The 22,274-nt window shown below is 38.1% G+C and overlaps 1 protein-coding gene across 1 annotated transcript in view; it reads right to left on the bottom strand.

The window, feature by feature from the left end:
• Positions 1-11,272: 11,272 nt before the first annotated feature.
• The window catches only part of gfra4b (GDNF family receptor alpha 4b), an 87,564-nt gene continuing 76,562 nt past the window's right edge, over positions 11,273-22,274 (bottom strand). Inside the window, exons 7-8 of the mRNA XM_047352818.1 lie at positions 20,237-20,388; positions 11,273-12,438 (exon numbers count right to left, since the gene is read on the bottom strand). Of these exons, the coding sequence (XP_047208774.1) occupies positions 12,298-12,438; positions 20,237-20,388 (293 nt within the window). The 3' untranslated portion in view covers positions 11,273-12,297. The remainder of the gene's footprint in view (positions 12,439-20,236; positions 20,389-22,274) is intronic.

The raw sequence follows: 22,274 nt of genomic DNA, 5'->3' as shown, positions 1-22,274 counted from the left end.
AACACAGACTCTTTGAAGTTGAGATAACACTGTCATGTTCTGGTATAAATACTGTGTGTAAATGTTGATCAGGGCTCTGTTTCACTGACTAACCTCAGTGTCAGGGTCTTCAAATGCTGAATGCCTTTGAATAAAACTTATAAAGACAAAGTCCGGATTTTCTCTTGTTATGAGTCAACTTCTACCCACTTTGATAAGAAAATTCCACAACAATATAAAGCATCTTATCAGACTGTTGAACTCTGGAATGAGCTTCCTTTGTTTTTATATTTTTATAAATGTTTTAACCTATTTAAAAAAACATCTGAAAATATTCTTATTCAAACTTGTTTTTTCCTTAAGATCATCCTAAAATTGTGTTTATATTTGTTTCTGTTCATCTGTATTATTAATTAGTTTTTGTCGTTTAATCCTGATTTTATTTGTATGTCTTGTCTTTGTGAAGCATTTTATGATATTTATCCGTTAAAGATGCTATATAAATAAAATGTCTTATGTATATATCTATTTTAAAACCAAAGCAAATAAAACTATGTTGCCTGAAAAACAACTATCTTTAGGTGCTGGTATGAACTGTGCCCAAAAAACAATGACATCTAAATTTAGAGCAATCATCTACCTCCTTCTATAATCTGTCACTGATTGTGTGACTTCTTAAAGACAGACACCACATGTACAACACACATGCTCCACGTCTTATTTTCCACTCCTGTTTTCATGTAAAGATTTGTGGAAAGATGAAGTTTATAAGGACCTTTTTTCTCCAGTCAATCTTTTTTCAAACTTAATCTTAAATAACCCCTTGATATTCTTCCTCCTGTATTAGAGTGCATAATTTCCTCTGTTTTTGCTTTTTTGTAACATCAAAATATTTCAAATCATTAAACTGATTTTAATATCAAAGATAACCTAAGTAAATAGAAAAAACAATTTTCAAATGATATCATTTATTTTGTGAATATTGTCCGACTCCATAACTCCATATAGTGTGGTTGAAATTAGGTTCACACCTGATAGCTGGACACTTACCTTGCTGAGGTAAGTGAAACCTGCAGTGCTTTAGATGTTCTGGGTTCTTTCGGGGCCTCCTGGATGAGTTGCTGGTGCGCTCTTGGAGTAATTTCGATAAAACAGCCTTTTGGCATTTTATAGACTGCATATTTTAGTGATGATGCCAAGCTTGCAGAGAGAGCCAGATCATGCAGGTTGTTCTAAAAAAACATTGTAAACGTCTGAGCTCCATTACAGAGAGAAGCTTCCAAATGATTAAAGAAAACAATGTATTATCCAAAGAGCACTTAGTGACATCTGACAGCTGGACACTTACCTTACCTGCAGTGCTTTAGATGTTCTGGATTCACTTGGGACCTCCTGGATGAGTTGCTGGTGCGCTCTTGGAGTAATTTCGATAAAACAGCCACTCCTAGGAAGGTTCATCACTGTTCTGTGTTTTCCTCATTTGTGGACAATGATTCAAACAGTGGTTCACTTCAGTTCCAAAGCCTTAGAAATATCTGTGTAACCCTTTTCAGACTGTGACTTTTAGTGACTTTCCCATTCAGTCCTGAATTTCTTTAGGTCACAGCTTTATGTATTGACTTTTGGGGATCTTTCAGCATGTTTCAGGTTCTTTTTAAGGGATATCTTCTTTCTACAGATCTTGCAGTAATCAGGCCTAGATGTGACTATTAAGATTAAACTGAGCTTTGCAAACTATTTGGTTAATCACTGTTGATTTAAGATTAACAGGGAGGGGGGCTATTTTTCCACATGGGGAAAGATTGGTGTGAATAGCTTTTGTCCCTTAATAAATAAAATAAGAATTTGAGAACTGGTTTTTGTATGAACTCGGGTTATTTTTTATATTGAAATACATTAAAATACCAAATGGGTTAGGGTGACCGAAACGTCAAAACAGAATAACTCTATGAAGATCCAAAAAATTTACCAATGCAATGTAAAGGAAACTTTTCACGCACAGAGATCCGTCCTTCCGTCCGTCCATGTCTTCTGCTTATCCGGGATTGGGTCACATGGGTTACAGGGTTATTGTGGGAAACATAGACATGTCTTATTGGACTGAAATGTGTTCCTAAGCCAGAAATGATATGAAGATCCTTCAGTGGGTTTCCTTCCAGGAAGGACATGTCCAGGAAGCATCCTAATTAGATACTTAACTCCTTTCGATGAGGAGTAGTGACCCTAATCTGAGCTTCCAGATACCCTCTTCTCTGCAACTACACCTTGAGATGGTATCCTTGAACACCTCAAACAACACCAGTGAATAGGGTCAGCCCAGCAGGAGTCCAACCAACACCGAGAATGTGGACAGAGCCCTTGCTTTGGTTGTAAGTCCTCTCCAGATCCACAAAACACATGTAGTTCAAGCAGCCAAACTCACATGATCCCCTCAGCGGCTCTTCAAAAGTAATTTTTTAGTCCACTATTCCAGAATCAGGAGGGAAGCCACACTGCTCCTGTCAAATTCTGTCACCTTAGCATAGAAAATGGTTTAGTTTTGAATGTACTCATGGAGATGATGGGTATATTAATGGCACATCCTTGTCTACAAGGATGGCTTATTTAATTAAAGAAAAGGTTAACCTGATGAAAAGGACAATTTGTGAGGCCAGTAAAATAGCAATTAAATTTCACATAAGTCACTATTACTGTTTTGGATCAATGATTGCTTGTAAATATTTTTGTACGCTATGTGTAATGGCACACAAGCAATGTATCTTTGCAATCATCCTTTCCACTATACGACTTTGGGACCTACCTTACTTTTTACTCAGTGTTGGGCTCTTTATTTCATAGATGTAGGTGAAGGGTATGCCAAATAAATTCATGCTATGTAAGAACCAGTAAGCCTTTTATTATATTTATTTTTCTTTAATTCTCTAAATGTAATTTTTTGTTAGTAACTAGTTACTTAGTTAGTAATTAGCAATCAGCGAACAATATTACTGATGTTGGTTTGTGCAGTACGAGGACAGTTTTTAAAAAAGTGTTGCAGAGGGTTTATGCTGGTGCTTTGAGGTTAATGAGCAACAATGTTACCTCTCTGTGTCCAGCAGTTTAGTCATAGCAAGATAATATATCACAGCAAGACTTAGAGGCCAACCAGGAGCCTCAAAAATAGGGCATAATACCTCAGATGGGGGCCTTATTTTCTGGTTGAGAAGACCTGAGGCACTCAGGCAGCACTAATAAGGGTTGAGGGAGAACTTGGATCAAGGTAGCTTAATGCTCCAATGGACTGCTATGCTACCCAAGGGGTATATGAAGTTCTGCCAGTTTTAGGATGATATTTAGAAAACATATCAGCTTTGTTCAGTGCAGCTCCTTCAAAAGCAGTTCCAGAATCAATCCTTCCTCTTTAAAGCTGTTTTAAATATATGATTAGCCTTAGTGAGGATGTCATTTCAGGTAAATAAAATTCTCTAGTGGTGGTAAAGAATTTGAGCATATGTCAGTTATTTGTTCGCCATAAGTGTATAATTCTCTGTTATTTGACAACAAATTGGAATCCTTTAAATCATATGTTGCATGGCATTATTCCAAGCTATGTGTTTCTAATTTCAGAAAAAAATCAATAAATATAAATTGTTCTGTGTAGAATTTATGTAATCTTCAACTCTTAAAAATAAAAGCTGACAACTGGAAGAAAATTTCAAACCTTTTGGCAAGATCTAAACAAAAACTAAATTTATGCAAACTTAACTCCTTTTATTATTACATTTTCGGTGGCATACTTGAGTAGCTATACATGGTTTTTGCATTTAATATATTGAAATTGTATTTCTAGTTACAGAGAGTAAAAAACATATTTTTTTTAGCCTTTTATAGACTGCTTATGTTAGTGATGATGCCATGCCTACAGAGAGAGCCAGATCACACAGGTTGTTCTAAAAAAACATCCTAAACGTCTGAGCTCCATTACAGAGAGAAGCATCCAAATGATTAAAGAAGACAATGTATTATCCAAAGAGCACTTATAGCAGTAATTTGAAGGACACTGATGTGGATTATCTGAAAGTGTGATAGATATTTTTGAAATAGACAATTGTATTGCTCACCAACAACTTTAGGTGGCAGTATAACACTGATACATTCTCTAGTAACAACAGTGCAGTACTTCCTCGTGTTCTTACATCCCTACAATTAACTTAAGTTTAACTAAAAAGGTTAAAAAAATGTTAGTCCATTAGTCTTATATAATGCTGAACATTGTCATAATAAAAAACAAAGTTTTTATTTAAGTATTTGAAAACAAAATAAATACATAGATACATAGATAGATAGATAGATAGATAGATAGATAGATAGATAGATAGATAGATAGATAGATAGATAGATAGATAGATAGATAGATAGATAGATAGATAGATAGATAGATAGATAGATAGATAGATAGATAGATAGATAGATAGATAGATAGATAGATAGATAGATAGATAGATAGATAGATAGATAGATAGATAGATAGATAGATAGATAGATAGATAGATAGATAGATAGATAGATAGATAGATAGATAGATAGATAGATAGATAGATAGATAGATAGATAGATAGATAGATAGATAGATAGATAGATAGATAGATAGATAGATAGATAGATAGATAGATAGATAGATAGATAGATAGATAGATAGATAGATAGATAGATAGATAGATAGATAGATAGATAGAAGGACGGACAGCAGATGGTGGTTTGGACAAATTATTACTATTTTCTAATATAAGTTAATGAGTTAGAGTTTTTTTAACGTCTAATGTTGTGGAGGATAAAATGTAGTTTCCTTAGGGTTGACTAGATCAAGTGAAATGCTACCAACGGGCAGGTGTTGACTTGATATGCATCTGGAACTAAATCTGCAGAAGCTTTGGTGGAGGTCTGCAGGAAGGAAGACAGACGGACTTTTGGCCATATCATTACCCATGCAGAGACTTCTCCTCAGGCTAAATTGCTGCTTGGTCTAGTCTGAATAGCTATAATGCAGTGATAGTGACTGAGTGAGGGCAAGGCTGGTAGGAGAGCGGGATTTAAAATGACATCCCCATACACCTTTTCCTACCAGCCCGTTGCCTTCAGAATGTCTCATTTAGCAGCAGAGCAGAAATACTGAGAGAACTGTTATGAACTATTAGTGTTACTGAAATAGTTCAGGGTTAACAATTTGAATCATCTAAATTTTTATGGAAACATAAGTACTTGTTTTTATAGCTGTGAAGCAAGTTTGAGCACATGTTTTCTCTTTAATGTCTAACTTATTTAATTGAATTTAAAACCCTTTAACTGTCAGTTCATTTAGTTGATGTCAACTTAAAACTTTTCCTTTTTTTACTTCTTTGTTAAAATGTAAGAGGTCTATTTTTACTCAGGTCATTCAATAAATTGCACTTATAAAGGCTGTGCTCACTATTAAGATGAAGTATAATACCCACCTAATTAAATTCTCAGATTCTTTTATTTGATCACATTGCTGTTTAGGGTCATGTGTGTAATGGACCTTTCTTCATGTATTTGCTGTTAAATAAAGAGACAGCATGAATGTTGTTTCACATAAACAGCTGAAGTGAAAGAGCAAACCTCATAGTTTGCTCTGCTAAGCCTATCCATAAAATCCCATTTAGATTTATAAATATGTTCTAGGAGAATTTTCTCTGTGCTAAATGTTTTCTTTGAAACCTGATCCGCAGAGTGTATTTGTAAGGTTATCTTACAGGAAAAACAGCCAATGAAACCATCATTACTGTCACTAAGGCTCCTTTCTTCCTCTTAGAAGCGCTACAGTGGGTGCTTATTTGGTTTTCAATGAAGATCATTGAACCAAATTGGACCTAAAAAACCTTGAAATGAATTCTAAAATGAATCATTACATCTATAAAACACAGCAAGTCGTATTGGACATGGACTTGGTCCTTAAACTTCGAGTTAGAAGCTCAAAAGAAGCTATTGAAGCTATTCATGTTGTATCTGTACAGAACAGAAAAAAGTGAAAGACATCCAAACCAACCTGGTAACCTTACTTTCAAAAATGTTTTAATTCAGTCCTCTTCATGTACTTTGGATCATTGTCTTGCTGCATAATGGAAGTGCACTTGAGATTCAGGTCGTGAACTGATGGCTGAACTTTCTCCTTCAGACTTTTCTGCTAGAAAGAAAAATTCATGATTTTATCATTCAGGGCAGGTCGTCCTAGTCATGAAGCAATATTGCAGACATAAGCATCATACCATTACCATGTTTCACTGTCACTATGATGTTCTTTTTTTGAATTGCTGTGTTATGGGTGATGTAACGGGACACACACCTTTCAAAAAAATTCTACTTTTGCCTCATTAGTCCACAATATAGGCCCTGTCCCAATACTCGCATTCCACCCATGTGTCCCTGAATTGCGCGTTCCCGTTGATGGGTTTGAGTGCGTAGTGTGTCCTAATTCTCCAGAGTGGTCCTTAGCCCCGCCCCCTTTGTGCCCTCCATCCACACTTCGGCTATTGCGCGCATCTAAGCGGACTTCGCCGAAGTATATTACCCACAATTACCCACAATTCCCTGCTGCAGAGCAAAAACCAATCACAACCATCAACGTAATCAACCATCAAATCAGAATAATAAGAACTGTTTAAACTTTAGACAGAAAGCCAACAAACATATTTTTTACTGGTTTTCCAGGCTCAACATTGTAAGATACCACAAGCTTCAGATTGATTCTGGGCAGTCAATAAGCCATAACACTGAAATTACCTTTCAAACAAACACTGGTGCAGCGAGAGTCTGGTGTAAAAGCCTAATTCGCTTCCTACACTTTCTTCTCCTCAAAACAATTGCAAAATATTTTCTTGTAGCAAGACTGCGAAAACAGCGCTGGTTCCCGCCCTTTTTGATGTTGCAGTTATTGTGCAGAGGTGCAAGTCGATGACGTAACCCCTACTGTCCCAATTCTCCAATTTTGCACGCTTGTAACCTGCACACTTCAACCCCTATTTGCACTTGTACAAAGTAAACACTTCATAGAGGGGCGTAGGGTGTAGTGTGGGAATTGGAACAGGGCCTGATACATCTGACCTAGAGACAAGCTAGGCTGGGCAATAGCAAGGGCGAACGGCGGTGGGAGAAGCCGAGGAGCAGGCAGCTACGATGGAGCGGGAAGAGGAAATACTGATGTGGCAGAGATGGCTGCGAACTCACAGCAGGTGAGTAAGGATGACGTGGAGCGCTGGGGGGGAATCCATGAACGAGATGAATGAAGCATGTAAATTTGTAGGATGATTGGTTTGAGGGATGAAGATGGAAGGAGAAACTGCTGGAGAAACCAGGCCGGGTGACACAACAGCGGGAGCCGGTGAGGAGGCAGGGTTACCTTGGCGACGCTTAGCAGGAGAAGTGTAGGAGTTCTTGATGCGCTTTCCGCTTCCCCAGAGCTGAGACAAGGAAGAAATGAGCCATGAAGTGAGGCAAGAGCTCCTACAAGCGGTAGGGGAGGAAGGAGAGTCTGTCACGAACAGTGTGAGGAGGCGTCGGAGTCGTAGATGAGCTCAGCTGACAAGCGAAGATGAACACGGTAGAAGCTCCTTTAAAAGCAAGGCGTCGGAAGGTGATTGGATGGAGAATCAGACGGACAGGATGCTGATTGGAAGGGCGGGAGACGCACAGAAGAGTCATTGGAAGGTGGAGGTGGTGAAGGTGAGTCTTTCATTCTGAATTTTCATCAAAGCTCCATTTCTCCTCCAGTTCTGACCACCATTATTACACTGATGTGCACAGGCATGGTGCAGCCCATTTCTCCCAATCACTGTCACCAGAGAAACTTATTTTATTTAAACAAGCCATGCAGTGGTCGTACAAATTTAAATGTACTCCACATAACCAGTCTGTTTTACTCATGAGCACTTATGTGCACTACAGTAATGCAACTGTCAAATATTATTATGAAAACACTAGCTATTAATCCTACAGAAAGTTGTAGCGACGTGTGCACTGTGCATGGACCAACAACTTTGTAGTTGAGTTGCTGTTGTTGCCAGTCCTTTCCACGTTGTTATACGCCTGTGTCATATTTAGTAAACAAGAGTTTTCATGACTGGATTGCACAGGTGACTTTCTGCCACAGTAGCACAATGGAATTCACCGAGCTTCTAAAAGCGACTCATTCTTTCACAAATGTTTGTAAAAGTAGTTTGATTTCCTAGGTGCTGGATTTTATACACCTGTGGACATGGAATAATTGGAACACCTGCATTCAATAATGTGGAAGGGTGAATACGACAGTCTCGGCACTATTATCACAGGCAAAAGCAATCAAGAATCATGAAAGAGTTCCTTAATTATGTTTCAAATTCCCTTTAAACAATTAAAGACGTTCAGTTCCACAACTATAAAAAGGGCTCAAACAATTGTGATGTGGCAATGTTAATAAATTGGTTGTGTGTTGACTTTATGTGCCCCTTTATCCTTAAAGACATAAGCCACAGCAGAATCATGGGGGGCTAAATATTTCTGATTGCAACTGCAAACATTGGGACTGTAATCAGTTTTAGTCAGCTTGGACAGACATTATAATCCCTTCTTACTTTTATTTTCTTTGTAAAAGAAAAAAAAAACAGCTGTCCTACAAAGAATTAGGACAGCCATGTCTTTTTTTCATTGGACATGATTTAAACCAGTTATGATTGAGGATGACGTTTCTGAAATGTCAACAGGGGTAAGGAGTTCAGAACTACTGGCTGTCTTATCTTTTGTTTGTGCCCTGCATTTCACTGTCTGGGGTAAAGACTTCATTTCATGGGGAGCTGTATTAACGAACAATGGGTGGGTTCTTCGTGCTGAGCTGGAGAAACAACACAGAATATCAAAGTCAGAGCTTTTATTGGAGCTAAAACTGCATGTTTATAATAAACCAGCTTTAATTTAAGTCATTGTTTAACCAAGGCTGAATATTCGATAAGGAGGGCTCAGTTTCCAAAGTTCTTTTCATAGTTTGAGTTGTATAGCCACTGTAGTGCCTAAAGCGTGTATGATCCTAACCTATCAAAGTAATATTGACAACATTAACTTGGTATATTCCCTGTGCGAGTTTCTGGTCTTTATCCATGAATGAAAAATAATTGTCTTTCCACCTTTAGAGTTCGGAGCTGAAACCAGGATGTTGCCATCTTAACTATAAGGAAAAATCTGTAAAGTCCATTAAGGTAATTTTTTTCAGCCTTTGTCAAAATGTAATTCCACAATATCTGGACAGTGCTATACAGTTTATATTTTTTAAAACCATATGCCTAAATATCAGGTCGTGTTTGTGACATGTTAATAATCAACTCATCTATTCATCCATCCATCCATTTTCTATATTTGCTTCTTCCATAGTGGGTGACGGGGGAGCTGGTGCCTATCTCCAGCGGTCTATGGGTGATAGGAAGGGTACACCCTGGACAGGTCGACAGCCCATCACAGGTCAACACAGAGACACACAAGGCAACCAACCATTCACGCAGGTCAACAACCATTCACACCTAAAGGCAATTTAGAGATACCAATTAAGCTAACAGATATGTTTTTGGACTGTGGGACAAAGCCGGAGTACCCAGAAATAACCCACTCATGCACAGAGAGAACATGCAAACTCCATGCACAAAGACCCCCAGCCCGGAGGTCGAACCCAGGACCTTCTTGCTACAAAGCAACAGTGCTACCAACTGTGCCACCTTAATGTTCTTTGTAATTAGATCAGATGATCTGACTTTTTTTAAACCCTTAACTAAACTGAGTGTTTATGGTGATTTCTCAGTTCCAAACATTTTCTATAGCCACTTAGTTGACCAGAGGGTTGTTGTCTATCTCTAATAGTTACTGAATGTGAGGCAGGGTACAAGTTTGATGGGTCGCCTGGACATGACAAAAAACCATGCATTTACACACTCATACCTATGGGCAATTTTGAGTGACCTATTAACCTAGCATTCATGTTTTTGAACTATGTGAAGAAACTGGCGTACACAAAGATAACCTACACATGCAAGGAAAGAACATGCAAACTTAATGTAGAGAGCCCCTCAGCCAGGATTTCAACCCTGGACCTTCTTGCTGCAAGGCAACAGTGCTTACAATCACCACTGTGCAGCCCAAGCTCCAAATAGTAGGAATAAAATTATAACTATGCAAATTTTAAAGATCAATGCATTTACATGGATAATCTTTGGTTATAAAATAATTTATGTTTTTTTTTTTTTTTTGGTTTTAGTAATTTATCCTAGAGCCAAGTGATAAAATACACTTCAACACTTCAACACACACAAACATATGTGGCACACACAGTTACACACAATTAGAACATTACTCATTATTTTGAAGGTGGCTTACCCCATTTAAACCTCATGCATTTAGTTTGGTGTGAGAGTGAAGACCATGGTGTAACAGAAGAGCTGCCTGAGGCCTACAAAAATAACACTGCAGCAGCTTAAATGTCTTGGAAAGGATAAAACAAGGCCTCAAATGAATTTAAAATCAGGCACTGCACTGCTCTTGTAAAAAATAGTTTACAAGTAGAGGACAATCAAAATAACTGCCATTGTGCCCAGGTCTGGTCTTCCAAACCAGGTCCCCCCAAGAGAGGATTTCAAGAAGCCCTGGGGAAGCATTTAACCTCAAGTTGCCTACAGATCTGTGTATCAGTGTATGAATGTGTGCATGTTGGTGAGTGTGATTGGGTGATTGTGGCTCTAGTGTAAAGCGCTTTGAGTGGTTTGGTCTGAATAGAAAGGCGCTATATGAGTTCAGTTTATTTACCATATATCTTTGCTGGATGAATAGTGGTTAAATATCAGTTTTTAGGTGCACAAATAGCTTTCTCTTCAAGAAATAAAGAAATAATATTAAACACTAATATGAAAATGTTTCTAAATAAAGAACAAGAGTATAATAGGACATTTTTCACATTACTTTAAGTTTAAAGTGTCTAGGCTTTGTGTTTTTGAGAAAAGTAGATTACAATAAAGTTTAGTGGTAACAATGGTAGAACAAAATTATTTTAAGATTCACAGGGACCGTTCTTGACAAATATTGTTTCCAATTATTCTGCATAACATGACCCAAGTAAACAAGAAACAAACACATTTGCTTAAACATGAGACAGGTCATGACCTTTTTTACAAGATGCTGAGGATACAAAGGAAAGACTGTCAAATAAATACTTTAAAATTTCCCTTTCAATTGTACCAGTGAAAACAAATGACTTTACAGAAATTGTTTAAAATCACCCAAACAGGTGTTTATAAGTATCTGAGAACTTTTATTTAAACCATTATGCTTCTGTTCAGAATTCACTGCATGTTCCTGAACACAAAACACAGAATCATTCTTTACTGTCAAATCTTTAACGGGCTCCATCCTGGTGTCGGTGAAAACTAAATATGTCAAATTATTTTCACTTTCTTCTTTGGCAGAAAAACAATGAGTGCAGCGTATAGCAATGTACACTAAAACCATAAGAAATAAAAGGGTATTACAGTCACTAACACAAAGCACAGAAGCTACAGGTACACTTACTGCATTTCTGGTTATTTCCTTTCAAGTCCAGCAACTTTATCTTTGCAAATAAAGACCAAAGACCTATATATTCTATAAACAGAGGTCTTATCACTAAAGCACAACAGTCTTGATGGAAAGTCCTATTACAAGGTCAGCAGTCTTGACACAGATGGAAATAATTATGTCAGAGTTGTTTATGTACTTCAACTGGAGGCATCTTTTGTAGACCTTTCTGGACATAAAATGGGTCTTTTGGTTCAGGATGTGTAAACAAAATCTATTTTACCTTTACTCCAGTATTGTTGGGAAATAGAGCTCCTTGTTCAGCCAACTAAAGAGAGTGGTAAAATCGTTTCCACCACCTTCCAGAACAGTTAAAGCACTGAGAACAGTGCAGACACAAAATTTACTGGTTTCCTTTAGATAATTCCCTTTTGGAATTTTAAAAACAAACAAATCTTTACAGGTATATATTTCATCGCATTGTACAGTATCACACATCTGTGTTATATGTAGCAGGGTTAGTCCATGAAATTGTATTTTAATTTCATTTCAGCTTGCTTAAGCACAATGTACAAATGTACACACCGGCACATGACTGCAGAAGGCTCCCCTCGTGTGTGGAAGCAGACTGCTTTGACACAAATGAAAAAAAAAATAGCTGTGCCTTTGTTCATGTTTAGAAGAAGGAATAAAAGCCCATGTTAATTTTCTTCTGGTACTTCCATCTGCTTAAAGGTACCTCGGCGAGCTTCCCTGCAGCGTTTAATATCCGTAGAGGCAATGGAGGAGCAACAACAGAATGCTGAAGGCAGCCTGAAGCATTTGGCTGAGAGGTGTGGCCAGGTTTGGGAGACTGTTGGAGGGAAGAGTGCCATGGCCAACCAATAGTTCATTTCCCAGACCCTGAAATGGAGAAAAAGGTATTCATAGTATAGTGTTAAAAACCTAACTTAAATGTAGAGTTAGGTGAAGTTTAGCTTTCAGGTAAAATATAAAGAATGTGTTTTCAAATAATAAATAAATAGTATAATTCAGTTTCTATGCTTTTGCATATCTCAAGAAACTGACTGGCATCCAGAATCTAACTTAATCAGCCAGTCAGTTATTTTCTACCACTTATTCCATAGTGGATCGCAGGGGAGCTGGTGCCTATCTCCAGCAGTCTATGGGCAAGAGGCAGGGTACACCCTGGACAGGTCGCCAGTCCATCACAGGGCAACACACAAACAACCATGCACACACTCATTCATACACCTAAGGGCAATTTTAGAGTGACCAATTAACCTAACAGGCATGTCTTTGGACTGTGGGAGGAAGCCGGAGTACCTGGTGAGAACCCACACATGCACGGGGAGAACATGCAAACTCCATGCAGAAAGACCCCTGGCCGGGAATCGAACCCAGGACCTTCTTGCTGCAAGGCAACAGTGCTACCAACTGCGCCACCGTGCAGCCCACTTTCAGAATCTCAAGACGTTTTTCAGTCATTATATTAATATCTAAACTATATCACATCAAGCCAACAATCCTTGGTGTGGAAGCTGTTACTTGTTGGGACCCAGCCATGGATTTCAACATTAAACTCCGGTATGGAGTCTTCTGGAACTTTCAAAATAAATTTGCATTTAACTGATTTCCAGCAACTGAGGAAAGGGGGGGTAGCAGCAGACTTCCCATGATGCCACTGTCTGAATAAGAGCACCCCCTCTCCAACAAGCAGATCTCTTCCACACAGCCTTCGAGAGGGACCGGATAGGGGAGACAAGCGCGCTGATGTCTCTTTGCTGGCAAACAGACATAAACTCTTCAACTGGATCCAAGGATGTCATACGATCATCGATCATATGCAAAGTTAAGAACGAATGAAATACTGTCTGTGTATCTGGTATTATCATTCATGAACGGGAAAATTAAGGTGTAAGAATTCTTTACTTTCTCTCTGAGGCCTGCAGAAGCAAACTGTAACACCACCACCACCAATGGCTTGTCCGTTGACAACAGTAGCTGATGCATAGCGCTCTCATTGACATCTCCAGCATTGTTGCCAGCCATCATTCTGCTCAGCATGAATTAACTTTCATCAGAGAACAGCCCATACATCATAAATGTTCCCTGGCCCAAGCAAGATGATGATGCTTGTGCCTGGTGGTCAGTGTGTAGCACATAGACCACACTGATGTGAACAGTTTCAAATAGTCTGACTTGACCACTTCCATCACAGAACATCCTGTTTGAAGCCTCGCAATGGCGCAATTGTTAGGTGTTTTCTTGGTCTCGTGGTGTCAAAATGTAAACCGCATGATTACAAGAACTGTTTAAATGCTAATTCTGATTGAACCAAATGTATTGGTCGATTCATGGATGAAATACCTGTTGTGAATTTTGCCATTTAGCTTCATGTTAGGGAACAACAAATTGTGCAAAAAGTACTGAAAAAAAAACAGTTCGACATGTGCATTCAAAGGTTTAGAGAAGGTCACATTAATTACTTGATTACTTTTTTGTGCCTTCCTGTAAGATGTCTCAGGTTGTTTCCTGTTTTATTGGCAGCATTGCTCTTTCTGACCATGCACCGGTGGGTATGGTTGATACCTTCCTTGAAAAAGGGGCTCAGTTTAAATTCTGGAGGCTAAACTCCCTTCTTCTGAATGATCACAGATTCATTTCTTTTTTCATTTCTGAACAGAGTTTTTTTCTATTAATCAATTCTGAGTTATCGATAATCCCCGGTATTCTCTGGGAGACCTGTAAGGCATATTCTAGGTGCTTGATTATCTCTTTAATGGCATCCAGGAAAAGCCAAAAATCTGAATATATTAAACATCTTCAACATAACTTGGTGGACATGGCGAAGAGTTACCAGACTGCTCCAATGCTTGATGTATTTAACGATCTTGTCGTGATGCAACATTTTGGACTTTGTTGTGGTTTCGTTTTTTGACTTTAGTTTGGTTTTGTACTAATGTTTGGTTGTTTATTTCCTTCTACTGCCTCCTAGTGTTTGTTGTTTTCTCTCGCCTCGCTTCTAGTTCCTTTTGTGGTTGCTTTCCTATTTCTTGTTATGGTTTTCTTATGATTATTGATTATTATTATTATTATTATTATCTTTGTTCTCTAGCTTAGTTCCCCTAGTTTACCTCTATTCCTCCAGTTCCTCCTGATTGGTTTGTTTTGGTTATTTTTTAAGTTTTGTTACCCTTAGTTTAGTCCTCACGTTCTTTGCTTCATTACGTTTATTTTCAGTCAGTGTCGGTTTAGTTTTGTTTACTTTCGTACTTAGGGTTTCTTAGGTTGTAGTGTTCTTCTGTTCCCTCTAGTTTCTCTGTTTTACTTTGGTTAATTATTATTTCTAGGTTCTTATGTTCCTTTGGTTATCCATCTATGTTCATAGCTTCGCTTAGTTCTGTTTCCCTGAGTTTTGTTTTACAGTGCTTACTTTCAGTTTGGTTTTCATAGTCTAGTTCCTCTCTCGTTCCCTTTTCTAGTTTGGTCACCTTAGCACCTTATTCTTACTCCCTCAGTTTCTCTACAGCCTGGTTCACACCTGTTGTCCATTCTCATCTGATTACCTGCCTCAGTGTCTCATTGGTTCATAACTCACTCCCTTCTGTTTATTAGCTCTCTGGTTTTCATTGTTCTTCGCTGGTTCCTTCCGTTCACAACCCCGTTCCCTAACCTCGACTATGTTATGAGTTTAACTATGATCTTGCATAGTCAACTTCTGTAAGTCTTTGGATACTGATTTATTGTTTTGTACCTGCAGTGCTTTTGCTTCGTTTTTGTAAAACCATTGGAATTAAACTGAAGATTTTTTACAACATGCCGCTGCCAAGCTCTTGTGTGCGCTTTGGTCACTCTAAACCTCAGAACGAGTCAGATCTTCCAGCAACTTGAGCTGCCCTGAATAATCTCCTTATTTATAAAGCAGAAAACTCTCTTAAACTTACTAAACAAAAAATGTATGAGTCAGGAAATAAGCCTGGAAAATATCTGGCTAAACTTATTAACATGAGGTCAGCATCTCATACTATAATTTCAGTCTTGGGCACAGACGCGTCTAGGTGTTTAGATTTTAAATCCATTAACTCAGAATTTACACTTTCTTATTCCAATTTATATCAGTTAGAGCAGATCTAATGCATTCTTTTTTTTTCAGATTTAATACTCCACAGATTATCTCATTTAGGCCCAGAGACACCTTCTAAATGCTCCTCTTTCTAGAGAAGAAGCTTTGACAGTGTTGAATGCTATGCGTTCAGGGAAGGCTCCAGGTCCAGATGGATTTGGTTGTGAATTTTACAAAGAGTTCGGTAATATTCTTTTAGACCCCTTGTTAGCCATGTTTGACCAATCATTTACTACTGGCATTATTCCACCATCTCTAAAAGAATCTAACATCTCTCTCATCCTTAAGAAAGGGAAAGATACTCAAAACTGTGCCTCATTTAAACCAATTTCTCTGCTTAACTCAGATCAAAAACTTCTCTCTAAAATCCTAGTTACAAGACTAGAAAAGTATTTCCTGAAATTATTAATGTGGTTCAGGCAGGTTTTGTTAAAGGACGTCATTCCTTCGATAACATGAGACAATTGCCTATTATCATTCAGCTGCTCCATGGCCAGAAAGACCAAGCCATGGTCATTTCCTTTCATGCAGAAAAAGCGTTTGACCACATTGAATGGTCATATTTATTTTCTGTTTTGGAACATTTTTGCCTAGGAAATGCTTTATTAATTGGATTAACATACAGCACAACTGCCCCAGTTACTAACGTTTGTAAAGCTAACAATTTTCTTTTTTGTGGTGGAGTTCGTCAAGGGGACCCTATTAGCCCTTTACTCTTTGACCTTGCCATGAGCCATTAGCGCAGGCAATTAGGCAGAATCCATACATACAGTGCCTTGCGAAAGTATTCGGCCCCTTTGAAATTTTCAACCTCTTGCCACATTTCAGGCTTCAAACATAAAGATATAAAATTCTAATTTTTTGTGAAGAATCAACAAGTGGGACACAATCGTGAAGTGGAATGAAATTTATTGGATGTGTCAAACTTTTTTAACAAATAAAAAACTGAAAAGTGGGGTTTACAATATTATTCGGCCCCCTTGCGCCACCCTTTACTGCAATTACAGCTGCAAGTCGCTTGGGGTATGTCTCTATCAGTTTTGCACATCGAGAGACTGAAATTCTTGCCCGTTCTTCCTTGCAAAACAGCTCGAGCTCAGTGAGGTTGGATGGAGAGCGTTCATGAACAGCAGTCTTCAGCTCTTTCCACAGATTCTTGATTGGATTCAGGTCTGGACTTTGACTTGGCCATTCCAACACCTGGATACGTTTATTTGTGAACCATTCCATTGTATATTTGGCTTTATGTTTTGGATCATTGTCTTGTTGGAAGATAAATCTCCGTCCCAGTCTCAGGTCTCTTGCAGACTCCAACAGGTTGTCTTCCAGAATGGTCCTGTATTTGGCCCCATCCATCTTCCCATCAATTTTGACCATCTTCTCTGTCGCCTGCTGACGAAAAGCAGGCCCAAACCATGATGCTGCCACCACCATGTTTGACAGTGGGGATGGTGTGTTCAGGGTGATGCGCTGTGTTGCTTTTATGCCAAACATATTGTTTTGCATTGTGGCCAAACAGTTGGATTTTGGTTTCATCTGACCAGAGCACCTTCTTCCACATGTTTGGTGTGTCTCCCAGGTGGCTTGTGGCAAACTTTAAACGAGACTTTTTATGGATATCTTTGAGAAATGGTTTTCTTCTTGCCACTCTTCCATAAAGGCCAGATTTGTGCAGTGTACGACTGATTGTTGTCCTATGAACAGACTCTCCCACCTCAGCTGTAGATCTCTGCAGTTCATCCAGAGTGATCATGGGCCTCTTGGCTGCATCTCTGATCTGTCTTCTCCTTGTTCAAGATGAAAGTTTAGACGGATGGCCGGGTCTTGGTAGATTTGCAAGTGGTCTGATACTCCTTCCATTTCAATATGATTGCTTGCACAGTGCTCCTTGGGATGTTTAAAGCTTGGGAAATATTTTTGTATTCAAATCCAGCTTTAAACTTCTCCACAACAGTATCTCGGACCTGCCTGGTGTGTTCCTTGGTCTTCATGATGCTCTCTGCGCTTTGAACAAAACCCTGAGACTATCACAGAGCAGGTGCATTTATACAGAGACTTGATTACACACAGGTGGATTCTATTTATCATCATCAGTCATTTGGGACAACAATGGATCATTCATCGGATCATTCAGAGATCCTCACTGAGATCCTCACGGAGTGAGTTTGCTGCACTGAAAGTAAAGGGGCCGAATAATATTGCACGCCCCACCTTTCAGTTTTTTATTTGTTAAAAACGTTTGACACATCCAATAAATTTCATTCCACTTCACGATTGTGTCCCACTTGTTGTTGATTCTTCACAAAAAATTAGAATTTTATATCTTTATGTTTGAAGCCTGAAATGTGGCAAGAGGTTGACCAGTTCAAGGGGGCCGAATACTTTCGCAAGGCACTGTATCAGGCATCTATTTATAAAAAAGAGCACAAAATCTCCCTTCATGCAGACAATTTGCTAATTTTTCCCTTCAACCCACATAGATCAATTCCAAGTTGATAAGGTATTCTCAAGGTTATAGAATTAATCTTTCTAAATCTGAGGACATGCCTTTGGGATCTTCGGTTTTTATTCCGATATTGGTGCTTTTCCCTTTTCGCTGGTCTCCCTCGGGCTTTATTTATTTAGGAATATTTATAACCCCACATTTTAATATGATCTATAAGGCTAATTATCTCTTTCTTCTGGATGTCATGAAACTAGATTTGGAATGCTGGGCTCTGTTGCCCATGTCGTGGTTGAGCAGGGTCTCTCTTATTAAAATGTATGTTTAACCTAGGCTGCTCTACCCCCTACAAATAATACTGTTTCTGTTGTCAAATAATGTCATTAAGTTCTTGAAGGATGGATACGTTCATTTATGTTGAGCAGTGGATTTTTTTTAGATTGTTGCAAATTAGACATTTTGTCAGTAATAATACCACATTGACAAACAATAACTTATTATGTCTGGAGAATGTACTATGTTCTCATAATGGTAAGACATTTATTATGGTATTTTAGAAGGTGCTGCTCTCCAACACTCCATCTGCTTCAGTGGCTGTAAAACAGGCTTGGGAAAAGTATATGGTATCTGTATAGATGGGACAAGGCTGCAAGGATTTCAGTTTGTAATCAAACAAAATCATTTCAGTTTAGAAGTTTACATAAGACGCCTATAAAACCTATCCTTAAAAATAAGATGGGCCCTAAAATATCTCCTTGTTGGAAAACTAAAACTGTAATTGGTGATTGTTTTCATTGTATGTGGTCTTGCACGAAGATGTTCTGTATTGAACAAAAGTTGTACAGTTCCCAGGTGAGCCAATGATAATTTAAACTGACTGTATGATAATGTGTTTCACTTGATAATTTATTATGTAATTATATCAAGGTTTCATGAACTCAGAAGATTACACAGGGAGAAAATTAATATAGAAAATATTCACAGTTACAGGGTCAGTTACATTTTTTTTTACAGTTGATACAGTTTTAGCTAATTATACTTACCCATACAGTAAAGCAGAACAGAAAATGGCAGAGGGGTGACATTATATAACATCCATAATGTTATACAGGTGTTGACAAAATCGAAAAATAAAGAGTTCTTATTGGGCTGACTGTCAACATTTGGTTACAATCATCATTGAAATACCTCCTGTTACTTTTAAGTTGTTTGTGTGGAAGCATGTTTTGTACTGGGTACTGCAACTGACTAACCAATAGCTGCTAATGACGCTAAAGTCTGATTCTGTGTCTTCAATCGGTGCTAAACTAAAGGGCTATTTTCCCGTTTTTAATGAGAATGGATTGCATTTCACCATCTCTAGTTCATAATCTAAAATACAAAGACTGACCAAACCTAAACTGTATGATTCTACACTGCAGAGATTCTTGCAGTTTGAGATTTATGAAACCTTTATTGTATTCAACAAGACAAACAGTGAGCATGTTCTTAACTTTTTTGGCAAAGATACGTGCATAAAATACAGAATCAAACCTGGATAGGAATGTTCTAAAGTGATTACAGATTATTAGACATACAATTTGTAATCTGTGAAAGTTTTGTTTTCCAAAAATATTATTTAAGACTAGTATTGCATATTGCCTTTTCATGAGCTGGATGTATAGTTACACTTAAAATTGGCAGAAACCAATAGAAAGATAATAAATCGGATTAAATACTGATGGTTTGATGTTTTTATTACAGGTGAAACTGGAGGTTGGGGCTGTAATACATAGTGTAGTGCAATAAATACTATCCCTTACACGGTACAGGTACATGTGTCACTTTGGGTGATAAAAATATTATAGCTGTCAACCCATGGCCATTCAACAATGAACCTTGAGCAGTTTTAGAGATGGAGTTTATGCTTTGATCAACAGATAACTGAAACAATAAATCATCATTCAGCAATGGCTGGCAACATTTAGCCCCCTCAATTGGGGTGAAAATGAATTATTTTAAATATGATACTTGCACTAAAGTTTATAATTTATTTGCATTAATTTTAGATTTTGGTCATGGCATAGTAAAGGATCCTTACATTTCTGCATCTGTGGGCCTGCTGTGTTGAATATGACAGAAAGCACACACACCTGGGTAGGTATTTCTGGTTCCAGAATGTCCTTCATAGTCTCAGTGGTTTGTGGTTGAGAAGTGCTGCTTTGGCTTTCTCCTCTACTGTGGCTTGGTGTGCTGAGATGAGTTTGCTGCTCTGATTCTCTTCCAAACATATTTAGAGCATTTTCTGAAATAGAATATATTAAAAAGACATCAGAGTTAATCAGTTTACTGCCTGGTTCACTTTTGTATGCTCAAAGTTTCATTGAGTTGTGTCACCTCCAATTCTTTATACATTAAGTATGAGAACCTTTGTTGCCAAAACTATTTTGGACAGTGTCATCAGAGGAGACAGGAAAAACAGTAACTACTCAGTATTCTTTACATTGACCTCATTAACTCGTAGACCGCTGTCACTGGCCAAATAACACTGCAATCTCTGTGTCTTTTCCAGGAAAAAAAAATATACTTACCTAGACCAGCAAGACGCACATTAATTATTTAAAAGGGACTATTATTTAGGGAATATGTCATGATAGGTCATAGGGAATAGGGACTAGGATGGTAAATAGAGGAGATGCAACAGCAGAACAGAAGATGCAATCATTTCATGTTAGGTCATGGTTCATGACCCTAACATGAAAAAATCTCATTAAGTTATTCTAAAATTGTATCATTTGGATTAGCTTTGCTGCTTGACCTGCAACACTTAAAAATGTCTCAAATCTGTGATTTATAGTGTATTGATTATCCCCTAAGGTTGTTTTCCTTATTTTCTTTCCCATCTTTTGTGCATGCTGTCTGCTCCATCCACGAGTTTAGTTCTCAGGTCGCTCAAGTCATATTAAGGACTTATCTCCAGAGTTAATTTATTTATGGTGTTGGCATCATCAGCCAGCTATAAAGCCACCAGAATAAGATTAAACTATTCTGACCTTGTTTCTCAGCTAGAAAAGGGTGGATCCCAAATGCCAGTTGGGGGTCTATCTCTACCTAAAGCAGAGGAGTTCAAGTGTGTTGATGTCTTCTTCTTGAATGATACAAGGGTGGTAAGAGAAGGATAGATGGATTCGGGCCTCATCAGCAGTAATGTAGGGATTAATCTGGTCTGTCATAGTGAAGAAAGAGCTATGCCAAAAAGAAAAGCAAATTTTTTATCGGTCGATCAACGTTTCCTTACTCACCTGTGGACACGAGAATTTTGATGATTGCCAAAAGAACTAGATCCCAAATACAAGCCGCTGAAATGAATTCTACACATGGGTAGCTGGACTGACCCCTAGAGATAGGATGATGAGCTCTGTCATCTGGATGATCTTGGGAGTCGAGTCAGTGCTCTCAACCCAAAAAACTCCAGTTGGGGGTCCCCTTCTGCCTAAAGTTAAGGAGTTTAAGTGTATTATTATCTTGTTCAATAATGATAGTAGGATTGAGTTGGTGATGTATAGACTGATTGGGGCCTCATCGTTAATAATCACCTACAGTTTTGAAATCACGACTCATCATTGATCATGACAAAGAACAATATCATGCATACAAGAGGCTGAAATGAGATTCCTCAGTTGGATGGCTAGGATCACCATTAGATAATAGGGAACCAGGTATAGAGCTCCTGCTTCACGCATTAAAAAGAGTCATTTGAAGTGGTTCAGGCATCTGATCAGGATGCCTCTGGGGTGTATCCCCTTAAGAACAGACCCTAGAGCAGAATAAAAACAAACTAGAAAAACATTATATCCCTTCTGGTCTGGGAACACCTTGGGATCTGCCAGAATGAGTTGTAGAAAGTCATTGTATGGATTTCCTTACAGGAGCCGTTATCTGTGCCACCCAATGTTGTATCAGCAGAGGATATTAGAACCATGAGATTCTAAATATTAAACAGCAGTGGATGATACATTATGTAATTAAACTGGTGTTTTGTTTTAGAGCTAGTGGTGCAGCAGCTTGCTTAGTTTCACCACACAAAATATACAATGCCAACTGAATGTCGCAAATAGCATTGTTCTTTGACTATAAAACCCTCTTTACCTTGGCTGTAATTTGCATCAATTAAAAATATTTTTCCCTTAA

Source organism: Girardinichthys multiradiatus, chromosome 23 (genome assembly GCF_021462225.1).
Source record: "Girardinichthys multiradiatus isolate DD_20200921_A chromosome 23, DD_fGirMul_XY1, whole genome shotgun sequence".
Taxonomy (NCBI): domain Eukaryota; kingdom Metazoa; phylum Chordata; class Actinopteri; order Cyprinodontiformes; family Goodeidae; genus Girardinichthys; species Girardinichthys multiradiatus.
Note: the sequence above shows the minus strand (reverse complement) of the source record. Positions and strands in the feature narration are given on the sequence as shown.